Source organism: Moschus berezovskii, chromosome X, assembly GCF_049115385.1.
Source record: "Moschus berezovskii isolate FMDL1 chromosome X, NW_MosBer_1.0, whole genome shotgun sequence".
NCBI classification, from domain to species: Eukaryota; Metazoa; Chordata; class Mammalia; order Artiodactyla; family Moschidae; genus Moschus; species Moschus berezovskii.
In genome coordinates, this window is record NC_142488.1 from 53,661,158 (window position 1) to 53,680,757 (window position 19,600).

The window sequence follows — 19,600 nt, forward strand, 5'->3', positions numbered from 1 at the left end:
CCTGGTAGGCTGCAGTCCGTGGGGTCACAACTGAACGACTTCACTTTCACTTTTCACTTTCCACTTTCACACATTAGAGAAGGAAATGGCAACCCACTCCAGTGTTCTTGCCTGGAGAATCCCAGGGACAGGGGAGCCTGGTGGGCTTCCATCTATGGGGTCACACAGAGTCGGACACGACTGAAGTGACTTAGCAGCAGCAGCAGCAGCAGCAGACTTTTCGATAATAGCCATTCTGAGAGGTGTGAGGTGATATCTCATTGTTGTTTTGCATTTCTCTAATAGTTACCGATGCTTATCATCTTTTCATGTGCCTGTTAGCCATATAGTCTTCTTTGGAAAAATGTCTATTGAAGTCTTCTGCCCAATTGTTGATTGGGTTGTTTCTTTTTGTGGTACTGAGTTGTATGAGCTGTTTGTGTATTTTAGATATTAACCCCTTGTCAGCCACATCACTTGGAAATATTTTCTCCCCTTTCATAGGTTGTATTTCCATTTTATTGATAATTTCCTTTGCTGTGCAAAAGCTTTTAAGTTTAAATAGGTCCCATTACTTTATTTTTGCATTTATTTCCTTTGACTTAGGAGATTGACCAAAAATATTCTTACAGTTTTGTCAAAGAGTGTTCTGCCTATGTTCTCTTCTAGGATTTTTATGGTGTCATGTCTTACATTTAGGTCTTTGAACCACTTCGAGTTTATTTGTGTATGTGGTCTGCGGGAATGTTCTAATCTCATTGTTTTACATGTGGTTGTCCATTTTTTCCAATACCACTTGCTAAAGAGACTGTCTTTTCTCCATTGTATATTCTTGCCTCCTTTCTCATAAATTAATTGACAATAGGTGTGTAGGTTCATTTCTGGTTCTCCATTCTGCTCCACTGATCTATGTATCTGTTTTTGTGCTAGTACCATGCTGTTTGATTACTGTAGCTTTGTAGTATATTCTGAAGTCTGGTGGGTTATAGCTCCAACTTTGTTCTTTTTCTCAAGATGGCTACAGCAATTTGGGGTCTTTTGTAGTTCCATATGGATTTTTATTTATTCTGGTTCTGTGAAAAATGTCATGGGTGTTTTGATAGATGTAGATAATGTGGAGTTGCTCAGTCACGTCCGACTCATTGCAACCCTATGGACTGTAGCCCACCAGACTCACCTGTCCATGGGATTCTCCAGGCAAGAATACTGGAGTGGGTTTTCCACGGAATCTTCCCAACCCAGGAATTGATCCTGAGTCCCCTGCATTGCAGGCAGACTCTTTGCCATTAAATCTGCAGATTGCTTTGGGTAGTATAGCCATCTTAAAAATATTTATTCTTCTAATCCAAGGCCATAGGATATCTTTCCATGTCTTTAAATCATCTTCAATTCCCTTAATCAATGTTTTTTCAGTTTATAGATTATAGGCCTTCCACCTCCTTGGTTAAGTTTATTCTTAGTATTTTATTCTTTTGGTTGTGATTTCAAACAAGATGATTTTTTACTTTCTGTTTCTAAAATTTCCTTGTTAGTGTATAGAAATGCAGTGTATTTTTATACAGTAATCTTGTATCCTTCAACCTTACTGAATTCATTTATTAGCCCTAATATTTGGGGGCAGAGAATTTAGAATTCCCTATATAAACATAGTGTCATCTGCAAATAGTGACAGTTTTAACTCTTCCCTTCTAATTTGGATGCTTTTTATTTCTTTTACTTCTCTGATTACTGTGGCTAGAACTTCCATTACTATGTTAAACAGAAGTAGTAAGAGTGGGCATCCTTGTCTTGTTCTAGAATATAGTGAGAAGATTTTCAGCTTTTCGTCACTGAGTATGATGTTGGTTACGGGTTTATCAGTATGGCCTTAATTATGTTGAGATATGTTTCCTCTATACATACTATATGAGAATTTTTATCATGAATGTCAGTTCAGTTCAGTCGCTCAGTCATGTCCAACTTTTTGCGACCCCATGAACAGACCTTTGCGACCCCATGAACCTTTGTGACCCCATGAACAGCACAGAGGTCTGCATGCCAGACCTCCCTGTCCATCACCAACTCCCAGAGTCCGCCCAAACCCATGTCCATTGAGTCGGTGATGCCATCCAACCATCTCATCCTCTGTCGTCCCCTTGTCCTCCTGCCCTCAATCTTTCCCAGCATCAGGGTCCTTTCAAATGAGTCAGCTCTTCGCATCCGGTGGCCAAAGTATTGGAGTTTCAGCTTCAACATCAGTCCTTCCAACGAACACCCAGGACTGATCTCCTTTAGGATGGACTAGTTGGATCTCCTTGCAGTCCAAGGGACTCTCAAGAGTCTTCTCCAGCACCACAGTTCAAAAACATCAATTCTTCAGCACTCAGCTTTCTTCACAGTCCAACTCTCACATCCATACATGACCACTGGAAAAACCATAGCTTTGACTAGATGGACCTTTGTTGACAAAGTGATGTCTCTGCTTTTTAATATGCTGTCTAGGTTGGTTATAACTTTCCTTCCAAGGAGTAAGCATCTTTTAATTTCACAGCTACAATTACCATCTGCCGTAATTTTGGAGCCCAGAAAAATAGTTAGTCACTGTTTCCCCATCTATTTGCCATGAAGTGGTGAATGGATGTTGAAATTTTTCAAATGCTTTTTCTGCATCTATTGAGATGATCATGTGACTTTTTTATCCTTCCTTTTGTTAATGTTGTGCATCAAGGGTCCCCAGTCCCTGAGTCATGGACTGCTACTGGTCCATGACCTGTTAGGAACCAGGCTGCAGAGCAGGAGGTGTGTAGCAGGTGAGCAAGCAAAGCTTCATCTGCTGCATCCCATTTTTCCCCATTGCTTCCATTACTACCTGAACCATCCCCCGCCCCTCCACACTACCTGCAGGTCTGTGGAAAAATTGTCTTCTGTGAAACTGATCACTGGTGCCAAAAAGTTTGGGGACTACTACTGTACATCACATTTATTGATTTGCAAATGTTAGTCTACTTAATTAATCCTGGAATAAATCCAACTTGATCATGGTGTATGATCCTTTTTATATATTAATGGATTCAGTTTCCTAATATTTTGTTGAGCATTTTTGCCTCTATGTTCATCAAAGATATTGGCTTATACACTATGGAGAACAGTATGGAGCTTCCTCAAAAATACGAAAAATAGAGCTACCATATGACCCTGCAATCACACTCCTGGGCATTTATCCAGAGAAAAACATGATCCAAAAGGATACATGCACCCCAATGTTCATTGCAGCACTGTTTACAATAGCCAAGATATAGGAGCAACCGAAATGTCAATCAACAGAGGAATGGATAAAGAAGATGTGGTACATATGTGCAATTTCAGAATATTACTCAGCCATTGAAAAGAATAAAATAATGCCATTTGCAGCAACATGGATGGACCTAGACAGTGTCAAACTGAGTGAAGTAAGTCAGACAGAGAAGGAGAAATAAGGAGAAATATCATATGACATCCCTTATATATGGAATCTAAAAAGAAATGATATAAATGAACTTACTTATAAAACAGAAACAGACTCACAGACTTAGAGAGTGAATTTATGGTTTCCAGGAGGAAGGTTGAGGGGAAGGGATAGGGAGTTTGGGATGGACATGTCCATACTGGTATATTTTAAATGGATAACCAACAAGGACCTAGTGGAACTCTGCTCAATCTTATGTGGCAGAGTTTGGAGAATGGATCCATGTACATGTATGGCTGAGATCCTTTGCTGTTCACCTGAAACTGTCACAACATTATTTGTTAATCAGCTATCCATTCCATTCCGTTCCGTCGCTCAGTCGTGTCCGACTCTATGCGACCCCGTGGACTGTAGCCTACCAGCCTTCTCCGTCCATGGGATTCTCCAGGCAAGAATACTGGAGTGGGTTACCGTTTCCTTCTCCAGGGGATCTTCCCGACCCAGGGATCGAACCCGGGTCTCCCTCATTGGAGGCAGATGCTTTAACCTCTGAGCCACCAGGGAAGCCCTCAATACAAAATAAACAGCTTTTTAAAATAAATATATATTGGCCTATAATTTTCTTTTTTGGTAGTGTTTCTTTTTTGTCATATTTTAGTATCAGGATAAGGGTGGCCTTGTAGAATAAATTTGGGAGTACTCCTTCCTCCTCAAGTTTTAGAACAATTTGACAGGGATAGTTATTAACTCTTGTCTATATCTTTGTAAAAAGCAGAGACATTACTCTGCTGACAAAGATCCGTCTAGTCAAAGCTATGGTTTTTCCAGCAGCCATGTACGGACATGAAAGTTGGACAATAAAGAAGGCTGTGTGCCAAAGAATTGATGCTTTTGAATTGCGGTGTTGGAGAAGACTTGAGAGTCCCTTGGACTGCAAAGAGATCAAACCAGTCAATCCCAAAAAACTCAACCCTTAATATTTATTGGAAGAACTGATGCTGAAGCTCCAATACTTTAGCCACCTGATGCAAAGAACCAACTCATTGAAAAAGACCCTGATGCTGGGAAAGATAGAAGGCAGGAGGAAAAGGGGACAACAGAGGATGAGATGGTTGGATGGCATCACCGACTCAATGAACATGAGTTTGAGCAAGCTCTGGGAGATGATGAAGGACTGAGAAGCCTGGCGTGCTACAGTCCATGGGGTTGCAAAGAGTCAGACATGACTGAGTGACTGAACAGCAACAAATATCTTTGTTAGAATTCTTTTCTGAAACCATCTGATCCTAGACTGTTGTCAGCTGGAAATTTTTATTATAAATTCAATTTTACTTGTAGTGATTATTCTTTTCAAATTGTTTCTTCTTGAATCAGTCTTACTAGGCTGTATTTTTCTAGAAACTTGTTCATTTCTTCTAGATTGTCCAATTTGTTGGCATATAACATAGTATTTTCTTATGATATTTTACATTTTTGTGGTATTAGCTGTTTTGTCTCCTCTTTCATTTTTATTTTATTTGGGTCCTCACTCTTTTTTTCTTGGTGACCCTGGTGAAAAGTTTATCAATTTTATCATTTCAAAGAACCAGTTCTTGGTTTCATTGATCTTTTCTATTGTTATTTTTTTAAATTAATTTATTTTAATTTGAAGCTAATTTCAATATTGTGGTGGGTTTTGCCATACACTGACATGAAACAGCCACAGGTGTATATGTGTCTCTATTTTATTTATTTCCTCTCTGATCTTTATTTTTTTCTTCCTTCTACTGACTTTGGGTTTTGATTGTTCTTTTTCTGATGCTTTTAGGTGATACAATGTTTTATGCAAGATTTTTCTTGTTTCTTGAGAAAGGCCTGTATTGGCACTAACTTCTCTCTTAGAACTGCTTTTGTTGCATCTAATAGATTTTGGAAAATTGTGTTTCCATTTCCATTTGTCTTGAGGGAATTTATGATTTCCTGTCCCAATGGTTTTTAGTAGTGTGTTGTGTAGCCTCCATGTGTTTGTTCTTTTCCCATTTTTCTTTTTATAGTTGATTTCTAGTTTCATACTGTTTTGGTCATAAAAAAATACTTGATATAATTTCTATCTTAAATTTGTTGAGACTTGTTCTGTGGCCCAGCATGTGATCTGTCCTGGAGAACATTCCATAAGCACTTGAGAAGAATGTGTATTCTGCTATTTTGGGATGGAATGTCTTGTAAGATATCTATTAAGCCCAGCTAGTCTATTGTGTCATTTAAGTTCACTGTTGTCTTATTATCTGTCTAGATGATATGTCTATAGATATCAGGGGAGTGTTAAAGTCCTCTACTAATATTGTATCATTGTCAAATTCTCCCTTTATGTCTGCTAGCATTTGCTTTATATATTTAGGGGCTCCTGTGTTAGGTACATATATGTTAACAAGAGTAATATCTTCTTTATATATTGATCCCTTCATGATTATATAATGTACTCATCTTTTGTTATAGCCTTCATTTTAAAGTCTTTTTGTTCTATATAAATATTTCTACCCTCACTTTCTTGTCGTTAACGATTTCATGGAGTATCTTTTTCCATTCCTTCACTTTTATTCTGTATGTCTTTGGCCCTGAAGAGCTTCCCTTATAGGCAGCACATTAAAGGGTCTTATTTTTTAATCCAATCAGCCACCCTTTGTCTTTTGGAACATTTAGTCTATTGACATTTAAAGTCATTTAAAGTAATTATTGATTGGTATGTACTTACTGGGCTTCCCAGGTAACTCAGCTGTAAAGAATCCGCCTGCAATACAAGAGCTGCAGGAGCCACAGGTTCAATCCCTGTGTCGGGAAGATCCCCTGGAGGAAGGCATGGCAACCCATTCCAGTATTCTTGCCTGGAAAATCCCATGGACAGAGGAGCCTGGCAGGCTACAGTCCACAGGGTCACAAAGAGTCAAACATGACTGAAGCACCTTAGTACAGCACAGTACATGTACTTACTGTCATTCTATTACTTGTTTTCCAATTGTTTTTATAGTTCTCTGTTTATTTCTTCTGTTTCTCCCACTGTGGTTTAAAGATTTTCTTTAGTAGTATGCTTAGGTTCCTTTCTTTTTGGTTTTTGTTTGTCTTTTGCAGGTTTCTGATTTGTGGTTACCATGGGGTTCAAATATATTGACCCATAATTATATCTATGTGATTTTAACTGATAGTCATTTAAGTTTAAACACATTCTAAAAGATCTACATTTTTATTCCCTTCCCCAACATTTTATATTTTTTAAAATCATATTTTACATCTTTACATCTTTTCCTTCACTGTTTATTGTCTTTATAGTTGATTTTACAATTTTTCCTTCTTCAAGGGATCTTCCTGATCCAGGAAGCAAACCCATGTCTCCTGAATTGGCAGGCAGATTCTTTACCACTGAGCCACCAAGGAAGCCCCTTAATGTATGTGCCTGCTTATTTAGGTTATCTTAAATCCTTTCCTATTTTGGAGTTTCCCTTTCCTATAGATTCATACTTCTTTTTCATTTGGAGTAGGACATTTCTTTTAGAGTAGGTTTAGTATTGCTCATTTATTTTGGTTTTTGCTAGTGTGAAGAGGTCTTTATCTCTCCTAAATAATAACCTTGCTGGGCAGAGTATCCTGCTACTGCTAAGTCATTTCAGTCGTGTCCGACTCTGTGCGACCCCATAGACGGCAGCCCACCAGGCTCTGCCATCCCCGGGATTCTCCAGGCAAGAACACTGGAGTGGGTTGCCATTTCCTTCTCCAATGTGTGAAAGTGAAAGTGAAGTCACTCAGTCGTGTCCGAATAGTAGCGACCCCATGGACTGTAGCCCACCAGGCTACTCTGTACATGAGATTTTCTAGGCAAGAGTACTGGAGTGGCTTGCCATTGCCTTCTCCGGGGCAGAGTATCCTAGGTTTCCTTTTCAGTATTTTGAATATTTCTTATCATACCCTTCTGGCCTTCAACATTTCTCTAAAGAAATCAGCTGATAATCTTAAGGGGGTTCACTTGTAACTGACTCTATTTTTCTCTTGCTGCCATTAGAATCTACAATTTTGACATTTTAATTATATGTCTTGGTGTGGATCTGCTTGGGTTCATCTTATTTGGGAACTTCCATGCTTCTTATACCTGGATATCTGCTTCTTTTTTCAGGCTTGGGAAGTTTTCAGCCATAATTTCATTTAATACATTTTCAACCCCCTTCTCTCTCTCTTTTCCCCTTCTGCAATGCCCATAATGTGAAAAAGTCGTATATATATGGACTACATATCAGGCAAGCAAGTGTTCATGGGCTCCTTCCAAGCAGAGTCTAGGCTTCCCTGCAGCCCTCCTATTAGTCCTGCTGACCCTCCAACCAGCCAAGGGGGCTCGTCTACCCTTTGCTGAACCCCAGGAATGGAATCCCTGCTATATATAGCTATATATATATCCATATACAAAAATCCACATATAAAAGTTCGTTTTAAGTGTGTGCTCTTCCCCCTCCCAGCACTGGCACCCTCACCGGAACAGAACAGTGCTAGAGCAAGAGGGGCTAGTGTGGGTATTCAGCAGGGGTGGAGGAATAGGCTGTGGTGGTCTGGCTGCCATCAGAGATCTTGTCTGCCTCTGATGCTTCAACTTTGCAACTGCCAGGAGTCAATGCCCCCTCCCTGCTCAGATGCCACTTAAGGTTTTATCCACCATAGCATCTTTTTTACTTATTTACTATATTTACAATATTTCAGGCATACAGCAAAGTTTTATACACACACACATTCTATTTTCAGAATTTCTTCTCCATTGTATGTTGTTACACCATAGCATCCTCTGCAAAGTTTTTTCCTTGTTGTGGCAGCCCTTAGTCCTGTGTGGAGCTGCTAATGGTGCTGGAGCATTTGCTTGACTCAGGCTGGGGCACATACCAGCGTGGTCAGAGGAAACCAGTCAGCCCTGGGTGGTTTCAACCCACCGTTTCTGCACTGCTTAGGGAGCTAGCAAGTGTTCATGGGCTCCTTCCAAGCAGAGTCCAGGCTTCCCAGCAGCCCTCCTATTAGTCCCACTGACCCTCCAAGCAGCCAAGAGGGCTCGTCTCCCCCTTGCTGAACCCTGGAGATGGAATGCCTGATATGTAGCTCTCACTGCTCACCAGGGAGGGCATGTACCCATGTAGTCTCCCTTTTTCTACACATCCCCTCCTAGGGACATAGGTCCCATCATGATCGATTCTCTTCCCTCTTATGTGATTCTGTGTGGATCTTTCTTATAGCCTTGGTTATATAGGAGTCTTTTTGCCGGTCTCCTGTTAGTTTTCAGTGATAATTGTTCCACATGTAGATGTATTTTTTATATATTCATGGGGGAAGCTGAGTTCCATATCCCCCTACTCTGCCTTCTTGATATGAATCCCTCTGAGTCTAGGTTTCTTACAGCCTTCCTATTACTCCCACTGGTTTTCTAAGCAGCCTAGGGGGCTTGTCTTCCTGGTGTCAAACTCCAGGGATGTGGCACCCAATATGTGGCTTGAACTGCTCACTCCCCAGGGAGGCTCTCTGCCTTTGTAATGCTCTTCATCTTCTGTGCCCCCGACCAAGGGCACAGGTCCCAACATGATTGCTACCCCTCCATTCCTACCAGATTCTGTATGGCTCTTTATTATAGCCTTGGTTGTACAAAAGTCTTTCTGCCAGTCTCCAGTTAGTTTTCAGTGATAATTTCTCCACATTTAGATGTATTTTTCGTGTTCATAGGGGGAAGTGAGTTCCATGTCCTCCTAATCTGTCTTGATCTCTCCCCCAGGTAATTTGAACTTTTATCCTAAGAACAGTAAGAATTATAGAAGAACATTTTCTTATTTTATTATGAAATTTTCAAACATATAGGAAATTTTGAGTGGTAGATTCTACCATTAATATTTCACTGTACTTTATCTCATATCTATCCATCTATCTATTCTGCTATCTAATAGAAAGGTGTTAAGCAGAATATTTCCGTGGTATATGGAGAAACAATTGAAGAAATAAAGCATAGAGGCAAGGAAAAAAGATAGGCAGTGCTAAAATTGTCTAGGCAAAAGATGATGGTGATTTGGACTGCTGAAGTGGTAATAGGGCATATTTAAAACATTTTCAAGTGATAGAATCATCAGATCTTGGTATATATTTCAATGTAGAGGGTGATGGAGAGGGGTGAGTATAAGTTATAGTTAAGGGTGCAGACTTAAGAACCAGACTACCTGGAATCAAATCCTGGCTCTACCATTTAACAGCTCTCCCTTTCCTATGCCTCAGTTTTCTGTTCTGTGAAATGGGGATAATAATCCTATTTCATAGGACTGTTATAAAGGTTACCTGAAAATATATACATACATACATATATGTATGTATCTTAGAACATAGCCTGGCACATAGCAAGTTCTATATAAGTGGATGTTGTTATTATTTTTCCCTGGAGAAAGAAATGGCAACCTACTCTAGTATTCTTGCCTGGAAGATACCATGGGCAGAGGATCCTGGTGGACTACAGTCCATGGATGGGGTCGCAAAGAGTTTGATATGATAGAGTGTGAGAACGATTATTATTTTTAATATTATATTTAAGAGATGACACTCTGGTTGGAAAGATATAGGTTCAAATCCCAGATCTATTATTTACTAGCTATGTGATATGAGATGGTTTTTTCATTTGAAACATGGAACAAACAGTACCCCCTTCACATGAGTTTTCGAGTATTGATTTAAATGAGAGGAAATAATATACATCTCTTATTTTTAGAGTAACCACAGATCTAGATTATCTGTGGAGCTTTTCAATGAGAATTCTTTTTAAGTGTATTATTTTCAAAGAAGCAGTTGTGTTGCTGGTAAAGCATCAGTAGGAAATAATGAGGGGGTGGGGATGGGTAGCACACTATGTCACAGTGCTAAGATTCCAGGGCTGAACACTCATTTTCTCCCTAGGCTGCTGCCATCCAACACTTAGAATCTGCATCCGCTGAGTTAAACAAAATCCTGAAGGCCAAGTACCCGACAGAGACAATTATTGCAACCAGGTCAGTCTTCCTTTGCCTCTCAACCTTTTGGGGTGTTTTTTCTCATAGGCTGTTCCATCAGTCAGAGATGGTGCTCACTTTAATAACTTGGGTGGTTGAGGTCAAAGAAAGCATATGTTTACCTTCCCAAATCAAATTTCTTCTAACTCAAATCTCCTGAGTGGGAAGTTTATGAAAAATACATTTAAAAAAAAAGATGAGATTGGGGTGAGGGCTCCTGCTACTCCAAAATGACAAAATTGCAAGCCACAGATTTGGAAGAGGGGTTACAGAAGGGAAATACAACATTCCATACCACTCAAGAGCATAGCATGGCTCCGTCTAGTAGGGACACCTTTTCCATCTAATACCTGGAAAACTCTCTGTGGTGCCTACTACTGCTGCTTTCTCATAGCTGAGCAACACATTCTCCTCTTCTAAATATGTGGGCCATTCATTCCTGCTGGGACTCTGGTGGAGTCCTTCCAAGTCTACTACATTCTTTCTTGAGAAACAGTCCCTACATGGGCCATAATACCAAAGTCATTATATTTGCACTAAATTATCTGGGTCGTTGAACCATAGTTGATGTGACCCAGGATGAAATCCAGACCCAAGTTACACCAATTGAATTCTGTTTTCTGGAAATTTGGAATTTGGGCTAAGAAATGTTAGTTAAATTCTCTTAGATACTGGCATATTTGCCCAAATGCATGTGAAGAATCAGAATAAACAAAGAGAGGAGAGGGAGTTGGGAGAGAGGGACAAGGAGAGGGAGAAAGGAGATATGAGAAAAGAGAGGGAGAGGGAAGAGGAGGAAGGTGGAAACTAATGACATTATAAGACAGAATGTCCATGTTACATTGTGCCATCTATCTTATCTTTCCAGATTCCTGTGCTCAGCAGTGGAAGATTTTGTGGTTGATATTGTAAAGGCCTGGAGTCGGATAAAGCAGAACAATACAGCAATAGAGTCTGTCATTTTGAAAGTAAGTTTCCATCCTTTTGTCTTGTACTCTTTGTGGCACCAGGGCCCCATTTTTTAATAAAAGCAAATGTCCCTCTCACTGGGAATTGTTAAAGGGCAAGGAGAAGCAGCTGGTAAGCCTCCCTGATGGTGAAAATTCTCACTGAACTTCCACTTTTCACCAAATAAAGAGTGGCACTGTACATGCTTATCCTTGTACCATGTACCTAAGCATATGTTAAGCATCCGTCCACACCTAGACACAAGCACATACCAACATGTATGCACATGGCTGTATACCAGAACATTCTTGAAACTACATACAAATACATTCTAGAAATACACCCATGGTCAACTCTATAATAACAATAGTAACAATAATAGCTAATACTTCTATAGCACTTATTCTGTGACAGGAACTGTTCTAAGCACTTATAATGTATTCACTTATTTAATCTTCACAACTTCTCAAGAATATAAAAGCACAATGAGATTAAGTTACTTGCCTCAGTTCACAAACTATTAAGTGATGGAGCTGGGAATCAGGCCATCATCATGCAGTACATCCCCAAACATACACACAGACAAAAGCAGATACCAGGCACCCATGCAGAGCTACATCCATATCCATAGGAGCATGCCCATGAAAACACCAATCCAGAAATGTTTGTTTATCTTTCCTCAATCTTGCTATATTGTACATCATTTTACAGACCATTTGGACATGAGAAAGACTAGGCAACATACATTGGTGCCTGCAGCTGCTCAGAAACAAATGATGTCTCTTTAACCCCCTAACACCCTTTGGCTATCTTATCACATCTTCCCAAAATTTCTTTCCCTAAACTTTCATCTCCCCACATTTAGCTTCCTATGCTCAGTGTCCTAGCCAACCGTTACCCTTCTGCACTTCTCTCCATGCTATCTAACAACTCATTCTGTCCTTTCAAGCATGAATTTCTCATAACAATGCCCTGTCTGTCTCATTCCCTATATAGAGCGACTTAATGTACGACAAGCTCAGTGTCCTGATTGATATCCTTGCTGAGGATGCAGCAGTTGAGAAGAGTGCCAAAGCACATAAAGAAAGTGCCAAGGCAGATGGAAAGTCCTCCATCCCTCAAATAGACCACATAGCCAAGTGCAAGTTGGAGCTGGCTACAAAGGCCCAGAATCTCCAAAAGTCGTTGAAACTCATCGTATTCCAAGTTGAACAAGGTAAAGGTCCCAGGGTTGTGCTGACTGAGGGAGGGAAAAGAGAAGGTTCCTATGGATGGTTACTGATCTACCTCACTCTGGGTCTTCTATTTGACACTGCTACCCAAACTTGACTAGATTCTGCATTCATAAAGCATCAAAATCAGTCCTCAGACTGATTTTGAAAAGCCTCCTGATAAGCTGCCCCTTTGGCACCTCCTACCTCACAGGGACTAAACTCTTGATATTTATTTTTGGAACTAACACTCATCCTAAACAATTACAGCTGCTAAGAGGCTTGGTTCAAAGCTCTGTCAGCTTCCATCTCCAACCATGGAATTTTTTTCCACCTGCTCCTATCCCCTTCCAACCACTGAGCCTATGACGATTTTAGAAAGAAAATAGTGTTCATCTCTGCATGTCTTACACAGTATTCATCAGGCACAAGGGCCCTGAGAGTGGTCCTGGCAGCTCTGGCATTGATTGCCATTTCCCATAATTCATGACAACCTACAAGCTTCCAACTCAGTATGAAAGCTCTTTCAACTCCTCCAACTTCTTAATTTAACATTCTGGTTTCCATTTCTTCTCCACAATGCTTCTTTGAAAAACAGATCAGAAAATTATGTTAACACCAAGTGTGTTCTACTTGAGCTATTGGAATTGAGCAGTAGTTCATGTAGCAAGGAAGTCCCTTTGGCTTCCTATGGTACCTTTTGGCTTTTACCTATGGTACCTTCTCCTGCCTTGGTGCATGTAGGTACAACCTCAGCCAAATTTCTAAGAAAAAAAAAGGAAACATCCCTTCTGCAGTGTGAAATAATTAAAGAGCCAATTTGCCTCTATTTCTGTAGGTAGTTTCCAAGGGGGCTTCCCAGGTACCACTAGTGGTAAATAACCCACCTGCCAATGAAGGAGACACAAGAGATGTGGGTTCGATCCCTGGGTCAGAAAGAGCCCTTGCAGGAGGGCATGGAAACCCACTCCAGTATTCTTGCCCGGAGAATCCCATGGACAGAGGAACCTGCCGGGCTACAGTTCATAGGCTCACAAAGAGTCAGACACGACTGAAGTGACTTAGCATGCATGCATGCACAGTTTCCAAGGAGCAGGGATCAGATCAATCTGACGTAGCCATAACACTGTCACAACTAGTACTGAACCTGCTCCATTAATACATAAGTCAGGTTTAGAAGTATAGCTTGTGGCCATGGGACAGAGAAAGGCAACCCTGGGTAGGATAGGGATTGAACCTATAGGCTTTGGCATAAGCCAAGCACCTGAGCTATATGATATTAATATATAGGTTGGAGAAAGGAAGGCGACTTCTCAAATATTCTGGGTATTGGTGAGACATTTGAGTGAAAGAAAGGCATGGTCCTAGAGGGTTAAGTTTAGAACAAAGGGCACATGAGTAAATGAATTACAAATAGGATGAAAATGGAGGTAGAAGAGCAGAGCGTTTCCTATCCTGCTCCACCTACCCCTGGCCCCCAGCTTCTACTCACAACCACATTTACTGGGTGATAGGAAAAGAGTAACAAGTAAAACAGAGAAAGCTCAAGCATGGACATAAAGAAACATGCCAACTATAGAAAAGCTGAAACCATAAACAGCATCATGGAGCAGAGGTGATGATCAAATGGGAGTCTCCGTTGTCTCCCCATACACTGACTGGTGTTAACAAAAGAGATGCTCAAGAAACATGACCAATCCTCCTTTTCTCCTTTCCTCCCTCTGTCCTCTCCTCCTTCCTTCCCTTTCTTCCTTCCAACCCTTCTTCCCTCCTTCCATTTTTTCTCTGTAGTTCTTGATGAGCAAAGCCGACAGTCAATATCAGTTAAGAACTTCAGTTCAACTTTCTTCCTAGAAGATGACTCAGAAGATATTAACCAGATGAGCCCAAGACACCGTAATGATCTTTCTCCTTTTATTCTATGCTTCATCTCTGTCTTCTAGTTCCCAAAGAATATATCTTTAGTATTTTCATGCATCTTCCTTTTGCCTTAATCTTATTCTGCCATGTGGCTCAGCTGGTAAAGAATCCGCCTGCAATGCAGGAGACCTGGGTTTGATCCCTGGGTTGGGAAGATCCCCTGGAGAAGTGAAAGGCTGCCTGCTCCAGTATTCTGGCCTGGAGAATTCCATGGACTACAGCCTATGGGGTCGCAAAGAGTCGGACACGACTGACCAATGTTCACTTTCACTTATTCTGCCATAGAGATCCCTCCCTCTTCTCCAGAAACCCCACACTATAAGGCCCCATGCCTATCTCCAGAAGTAATGACCCCATTAGTTTCTTTGAAAAGGTCTGAAGAAACCCAAGATTTGAAGCTGTTTCACTGCCAGCAAGCAGTCTTCCCAGCCTTATTATTCTTTCAGTGGAAGTCCCTGTCCATCCAAGATGACCCCTCTTTGGAATGAGAACCCTGAATATTATATAAAAGAAAGTCATTGAGCTTGACTCTGTTCCAACAGAGAAAGTAGAGTGAAATAAAAGTAGGGGAAGGGCTTTCTTTTTTGTATCTCACACCAAGGTGATATCTTTTGTGTCTAGGTTCTCGTCTTAGTACTCTGTCTTCTATATCTTCTCTCAAAAGTGAAGACCTAGAAAACCTCAATTTGGAGCACTTATATTTTACACCTGAAACTATGTAAGTATTTATAGATCTATCACCTTTCCATGGCTTCTTCCTTTCTCTGGTTGAGATACTAGACTAAGGATACCTAGAGTCAAATGCTGACTCACTAATTGTGTGACCTTACACAAATAGTTCAACCAAACTTCAGTTTCCTCATGTATAATATGGAGATAATTGTAGAACTTGTCACATAGGTTTGTTGTATTTATTGAGTTTATTTATCCAAAGTACTTACATTGGTCAGTCTTTGGCATCCATAGTTAGGTTTATATGTATTATAGTTATTATTATTATTATTATCACAACTTCATTTCATTTCAAAGGACCTGTTTTTCACTGTTGCCTTTAATAGTAAACAACTGAAGTTGCTAAGAAATAAGTGGGCATTTAGGGGACTAGGAAGCAAACGTAAAGACATTTGTCTCAGTAGCCCTACCTTTTTAGAATATTCCCAGTAGCCAAGTTCCAACACATTCACTCATTTTGAGTCCCATTAAGAAGATTGGTTATATCGGTTAAAGAAACCCCAATATCTGGACTATAGTCAAGGGAGGCAAATCTTACATGAAAGATGTAGGGTCAGTTTAGTAGTGAATTATAAAAACTCTGTGATTAAGTAGCTAAACTACCTATTTTTAGCTTCTTGAAAGACAGTTAGCAATTATATGTTTTCTACAGCTTCCCCCCATTTTCAACTCCCACTTCCCTCCACTTTGCCACTGGCTTAAGTTCATATCTGAGACCTCAGTGAACTTATCACTTATCACTTTGATCAATGGTGTGCTGAAAAATATTTAACAACCAGCTCCCGGGGGTGGGGGGTGGCAGGTAGGAAGCCCTGATTTATTCCTGTTATAAACCTTCACATTATGGCTATTTCAAGCTACTGATACAATGTCATTGATTGCAGAGTTAGGAATTATAGGCATAATCAGTTTACATAAGCTAATATGAACTGCCTCCAGTACACCACTGGTTTTAATGGATAGATGCAAAAGAATCAAATAAACTGCTTGGTTTTTTTGTTTGTTTTTGTTCTACATATATCTACCCTCTTTTATAAGGTTTTCCCCTCTCAAATGTGTGGTCACTTTGCCCTTGGATGTGAAAGTGCTGAAAGGAGTTCAGAAATCTCTAAAACAGTACTACAGAGTTTCCTCTCATCATACATTTTAATCTGAGATACTTAAAGGTTCTTTTTGGGAATAAGTCAATGACTCGTATTTCCCTCTCGTTTATGTGGAGAAAATATTGGCTGCTCATATCTGACAGTCTCCAAAGACGACTTTTTCATTATGACTCTCAGTCCCACTGAATCCTCCCAGCTGGCTGGGTATCCTCTCTTACAGCTAATAAGTTACTTGTTAACAAAATAGGATATCTACATGTGCCTCTCAAGAATATTAAGCCTTGTACCCAATGTATAACAGGCCTTCTCTCATTGGTCTTGAACATTCAGATAAAGTCTGCAGCCCAGTGGTAACAGCACTTCTTTCCTATACCAATGTCTACTCTTTTCTTCCCTTTGGCTAATTTCAGACGCTTCAAAGAAAAGCGTGTCATGAACAACTATTTCGGAATTGGACTAGATGCTAAAATTTCTCTGGAATTCAACACCAGAAGAGATGAACACCCAGGACAATACAAGTAAGGAAAAGAAACTTCCCTGACCACATGCAAACACACAATCACAATAATCACATGTACTCCTACATCCCCCACATCACAAACAGCAACAGAACTCTCTTGAAAAGTAAAGAGTTCATCATTTCAAAGTAAAACACATCAGTCCAAAGGTTAGCCTAATAGGATAGCTTGCCCCAAATGTTGACCAAATCTGTGATGACTGCATTGGAATTCTGAACTTGGAGCCATCTTCATAGTCTTGACCTGTGGACTGCTGTGTAAATACAGCTAACTGTGTTACTGTTAGTGAAAACAGATTACATTGACTTGATGCAGCCAATTCTCCATCTTCGTTCTGTCTCTGAGAATTTGACAAGGTCCTAGTAGTATTTTCAGGTCTGCTTTTGCTTGGCAAGGCTGCAAAGTATCAAAGATCACTCTACTAGTTCTTAGGGTTCCTAACCTGGTTCCCCTGGACCTACTGATTTTACCCTATCCAGGGTTGGCCTGCTTGGCACCTTCCAGTACTTTTGTACTGCAGATATACCCTAAGGCAGCCTCAGAGTTCTTCTGGTAGATTGAAATTATGAAGAAAAATAAGCACCTCCTCCATCCACCATCATCACCCCTGCCACCTGCCACCAGAACTTCTTTCTCAGAGCAGGTCTGGGCTGAGAAACAAGTACTTTATCAGATAAGCATTTTGCAAATATTGTTTCCCAGTTGCTTGTCTTTTTTGTTGTTATTGCTTTTCTTTTCATTTAATGGTATCTTATGATATACAAAAGTTTTGAATTTTGATGAGTTCCTATTGATTGACTTTTTTACGGGCCATGATTTTGATGCTGTATCTGAGAAATCTTTGCCTAACCCAAGGTCTTAAAAATTTGCTCTGTTTTCTTCCAAAATTCTTGTTTTTTCTCTTACCTTTAAGTCTGTGACCTGCTTTGAGTTAATTTTTATGTGTGGTGTTAGGTGAGAACCTAGTTCATCTTTTTGCACATGGATATCCAATTACCACAACACCATTTTTTAAAACTATCCTTTGAATTGTGTTTCCCCCAACAAATTGTGTTAGCACCTTTGTCAAAAATCAGTTGAACCTAAATATAAGGCTTTTTTCCCTAGACTCTCATGTATGTTCCATTGATCAATGTATCTATCCTATGTAAGCACCACACTGTCTTGATAATTGTAACTTTACAGTAAGTTTTGAAATTGGGAGATGAAAGTCCTCCAACTTTGTTCTTTTTTAAGAATGGTCTTAGTTGTTCTAGGTATTTTGCATTTCCATATAACTAAGCTCTGATTTTTAATAGATGAGGAAACTAAAGTGTCCAGAGAAATTATGGTTTAAAGCAGAGTGCAAATAATCTTGTGCTAGCCTTGTTACATTTCAAAACCCATGCCTTGTGGTGGCTCATTTCTGTGACTCTACTTTGAAAGTTCAGGGTAGATTCTAGCCAGCCTTTCCAGGGATTGTGAGTATCCTGCCTGCTTTTATCAGAGACTCTACAGTGAGCAGGACCTTGTTCTTCCCATTTCCACCACAAGTCTCCTGATATCCTTGCCTGTCCCATATGCTCTCCACTGGGCCCTCCTCTACAGTCTGTCTAGTAAGCTTAGCTCTATTCTATAGCACTGAATTAAGTGTTTAGCCTTTGACTGTGTGGATCACAACCAACTGTGGAAAATTCTTAAAGAGATGGGAATACCAGACCACCTGACCTGCCTCCTGAGAAATCTGTATGCAGGTCAAGAAGCAACAGTTAGAACTGGACATGGCACTACAGGGTGGTTCTAAATCAGGAAAGGAGTACGTCAAGGCTGCATATTGTCACCCTGCTTATTTAACTTATATGCAGAATACATCATGAGAAACGCTGGGCTGGATGAAGCACAAGCTAGAATCAAGATTGCGAGGTGAATATCAATAACCTCAGATAGGCAGATGACACCATCCTTATGGGAGAAAGCAAAGAAGAACTAAAGAGCCTCTTGATGAAAGTAAAAGAAGAGAATGACAAAGCTGGCTTAAAACTCAACATTTAGAAAACTAAGATCATGGCATCTGGTCCCATCACTTCATGGCAAATAGATGGGGAAACAATGGAAACAGTGACAGACTTTATTTTCTTGGGCTCCAAAATCACTGCAGATGGTGATTGCAGCCATGAAATTAAAAGATGCTTACTCCTTGGAAGAAAATCTATGGCAAACCTAGACAGCATACTAAAAAGCAGAGACATTACTTTGCTGACAAAGGTCCATCTAGTCAAAGCTATGGTTTTTCCAGTAGTCATGTATGGATGTGAGAGTTGGACTATAAAGAAAGCTGTGTGCCAAAGAATTGATGCTTTTGAACTGTGGTATTGGAGAAGACTCTTGAGAGTCCCTTGAACTGCAAGGAGATCTAACCAGTCCATCCTAAAGGAAATCAGTCCTGAATATTCATTGGAAGGAATGAAGCTGAAAGCTGAAACTCCAATACTTTGTCCATCTGATGCAAAGAACTGACTCATTTGAAAAGACCCTGATGCTGGGAAAGATTGAAGGCAGGAGGAGAAGGGGATGAGATGGTTGGATACAGCATCACCAACTCGATGGACATGAGTTTGAGTAAGCCCAAGGATTTGGTGATGGATAGGGAAGCTTGGCGTGTTGCAGTCCATGGGTTCTCAAAGAGGTAGACATGACTGAGCGACTGAACTGAACTGAACTGAAGTCTTTGAGATACAGGTCTTACAAAATCCCTCCACTTTGCCAG

At 40.2% G+C, this 19,600-nt stretch overlaps 1 protein-coding gene across 1 annotated transcript in view; it reads left to right on the top strand.

The window, feature by feature from the left end:
- DGKK (diacylglycerol kinase kappa) overlaps positions 1 to 19,600 on the top strand; it is a 170,550-nt gene that overhangs the window by 132,367 nt on the left and 18,583 nt on the right. The window contains exons 13-17 of the mRNA XM_088833579.1: positions 10,331 to 10,422; positions 11,291 to 11,390; positions 12,367 to 12,586; positions 15,123 to 15,219; positions 16,747 to 16,854. Coding sequence (XP_088689705.1) covers positions 10,331 to 10,422; positions 11,291 to 11,390; positions 12,367 to 12,586; positions 15,123 to 15,219; positions 16,747 to 16,854 — 617 coding nt within the window. The remainder of the gene's footprint in view (positions 1 to 10,330; positions 10,423 to 11,290; positions 11,391 to 12,366; positions 12,587 to 15,122; positions 15,220 to 16,746; positions 16,855 to 19,600) is intronic.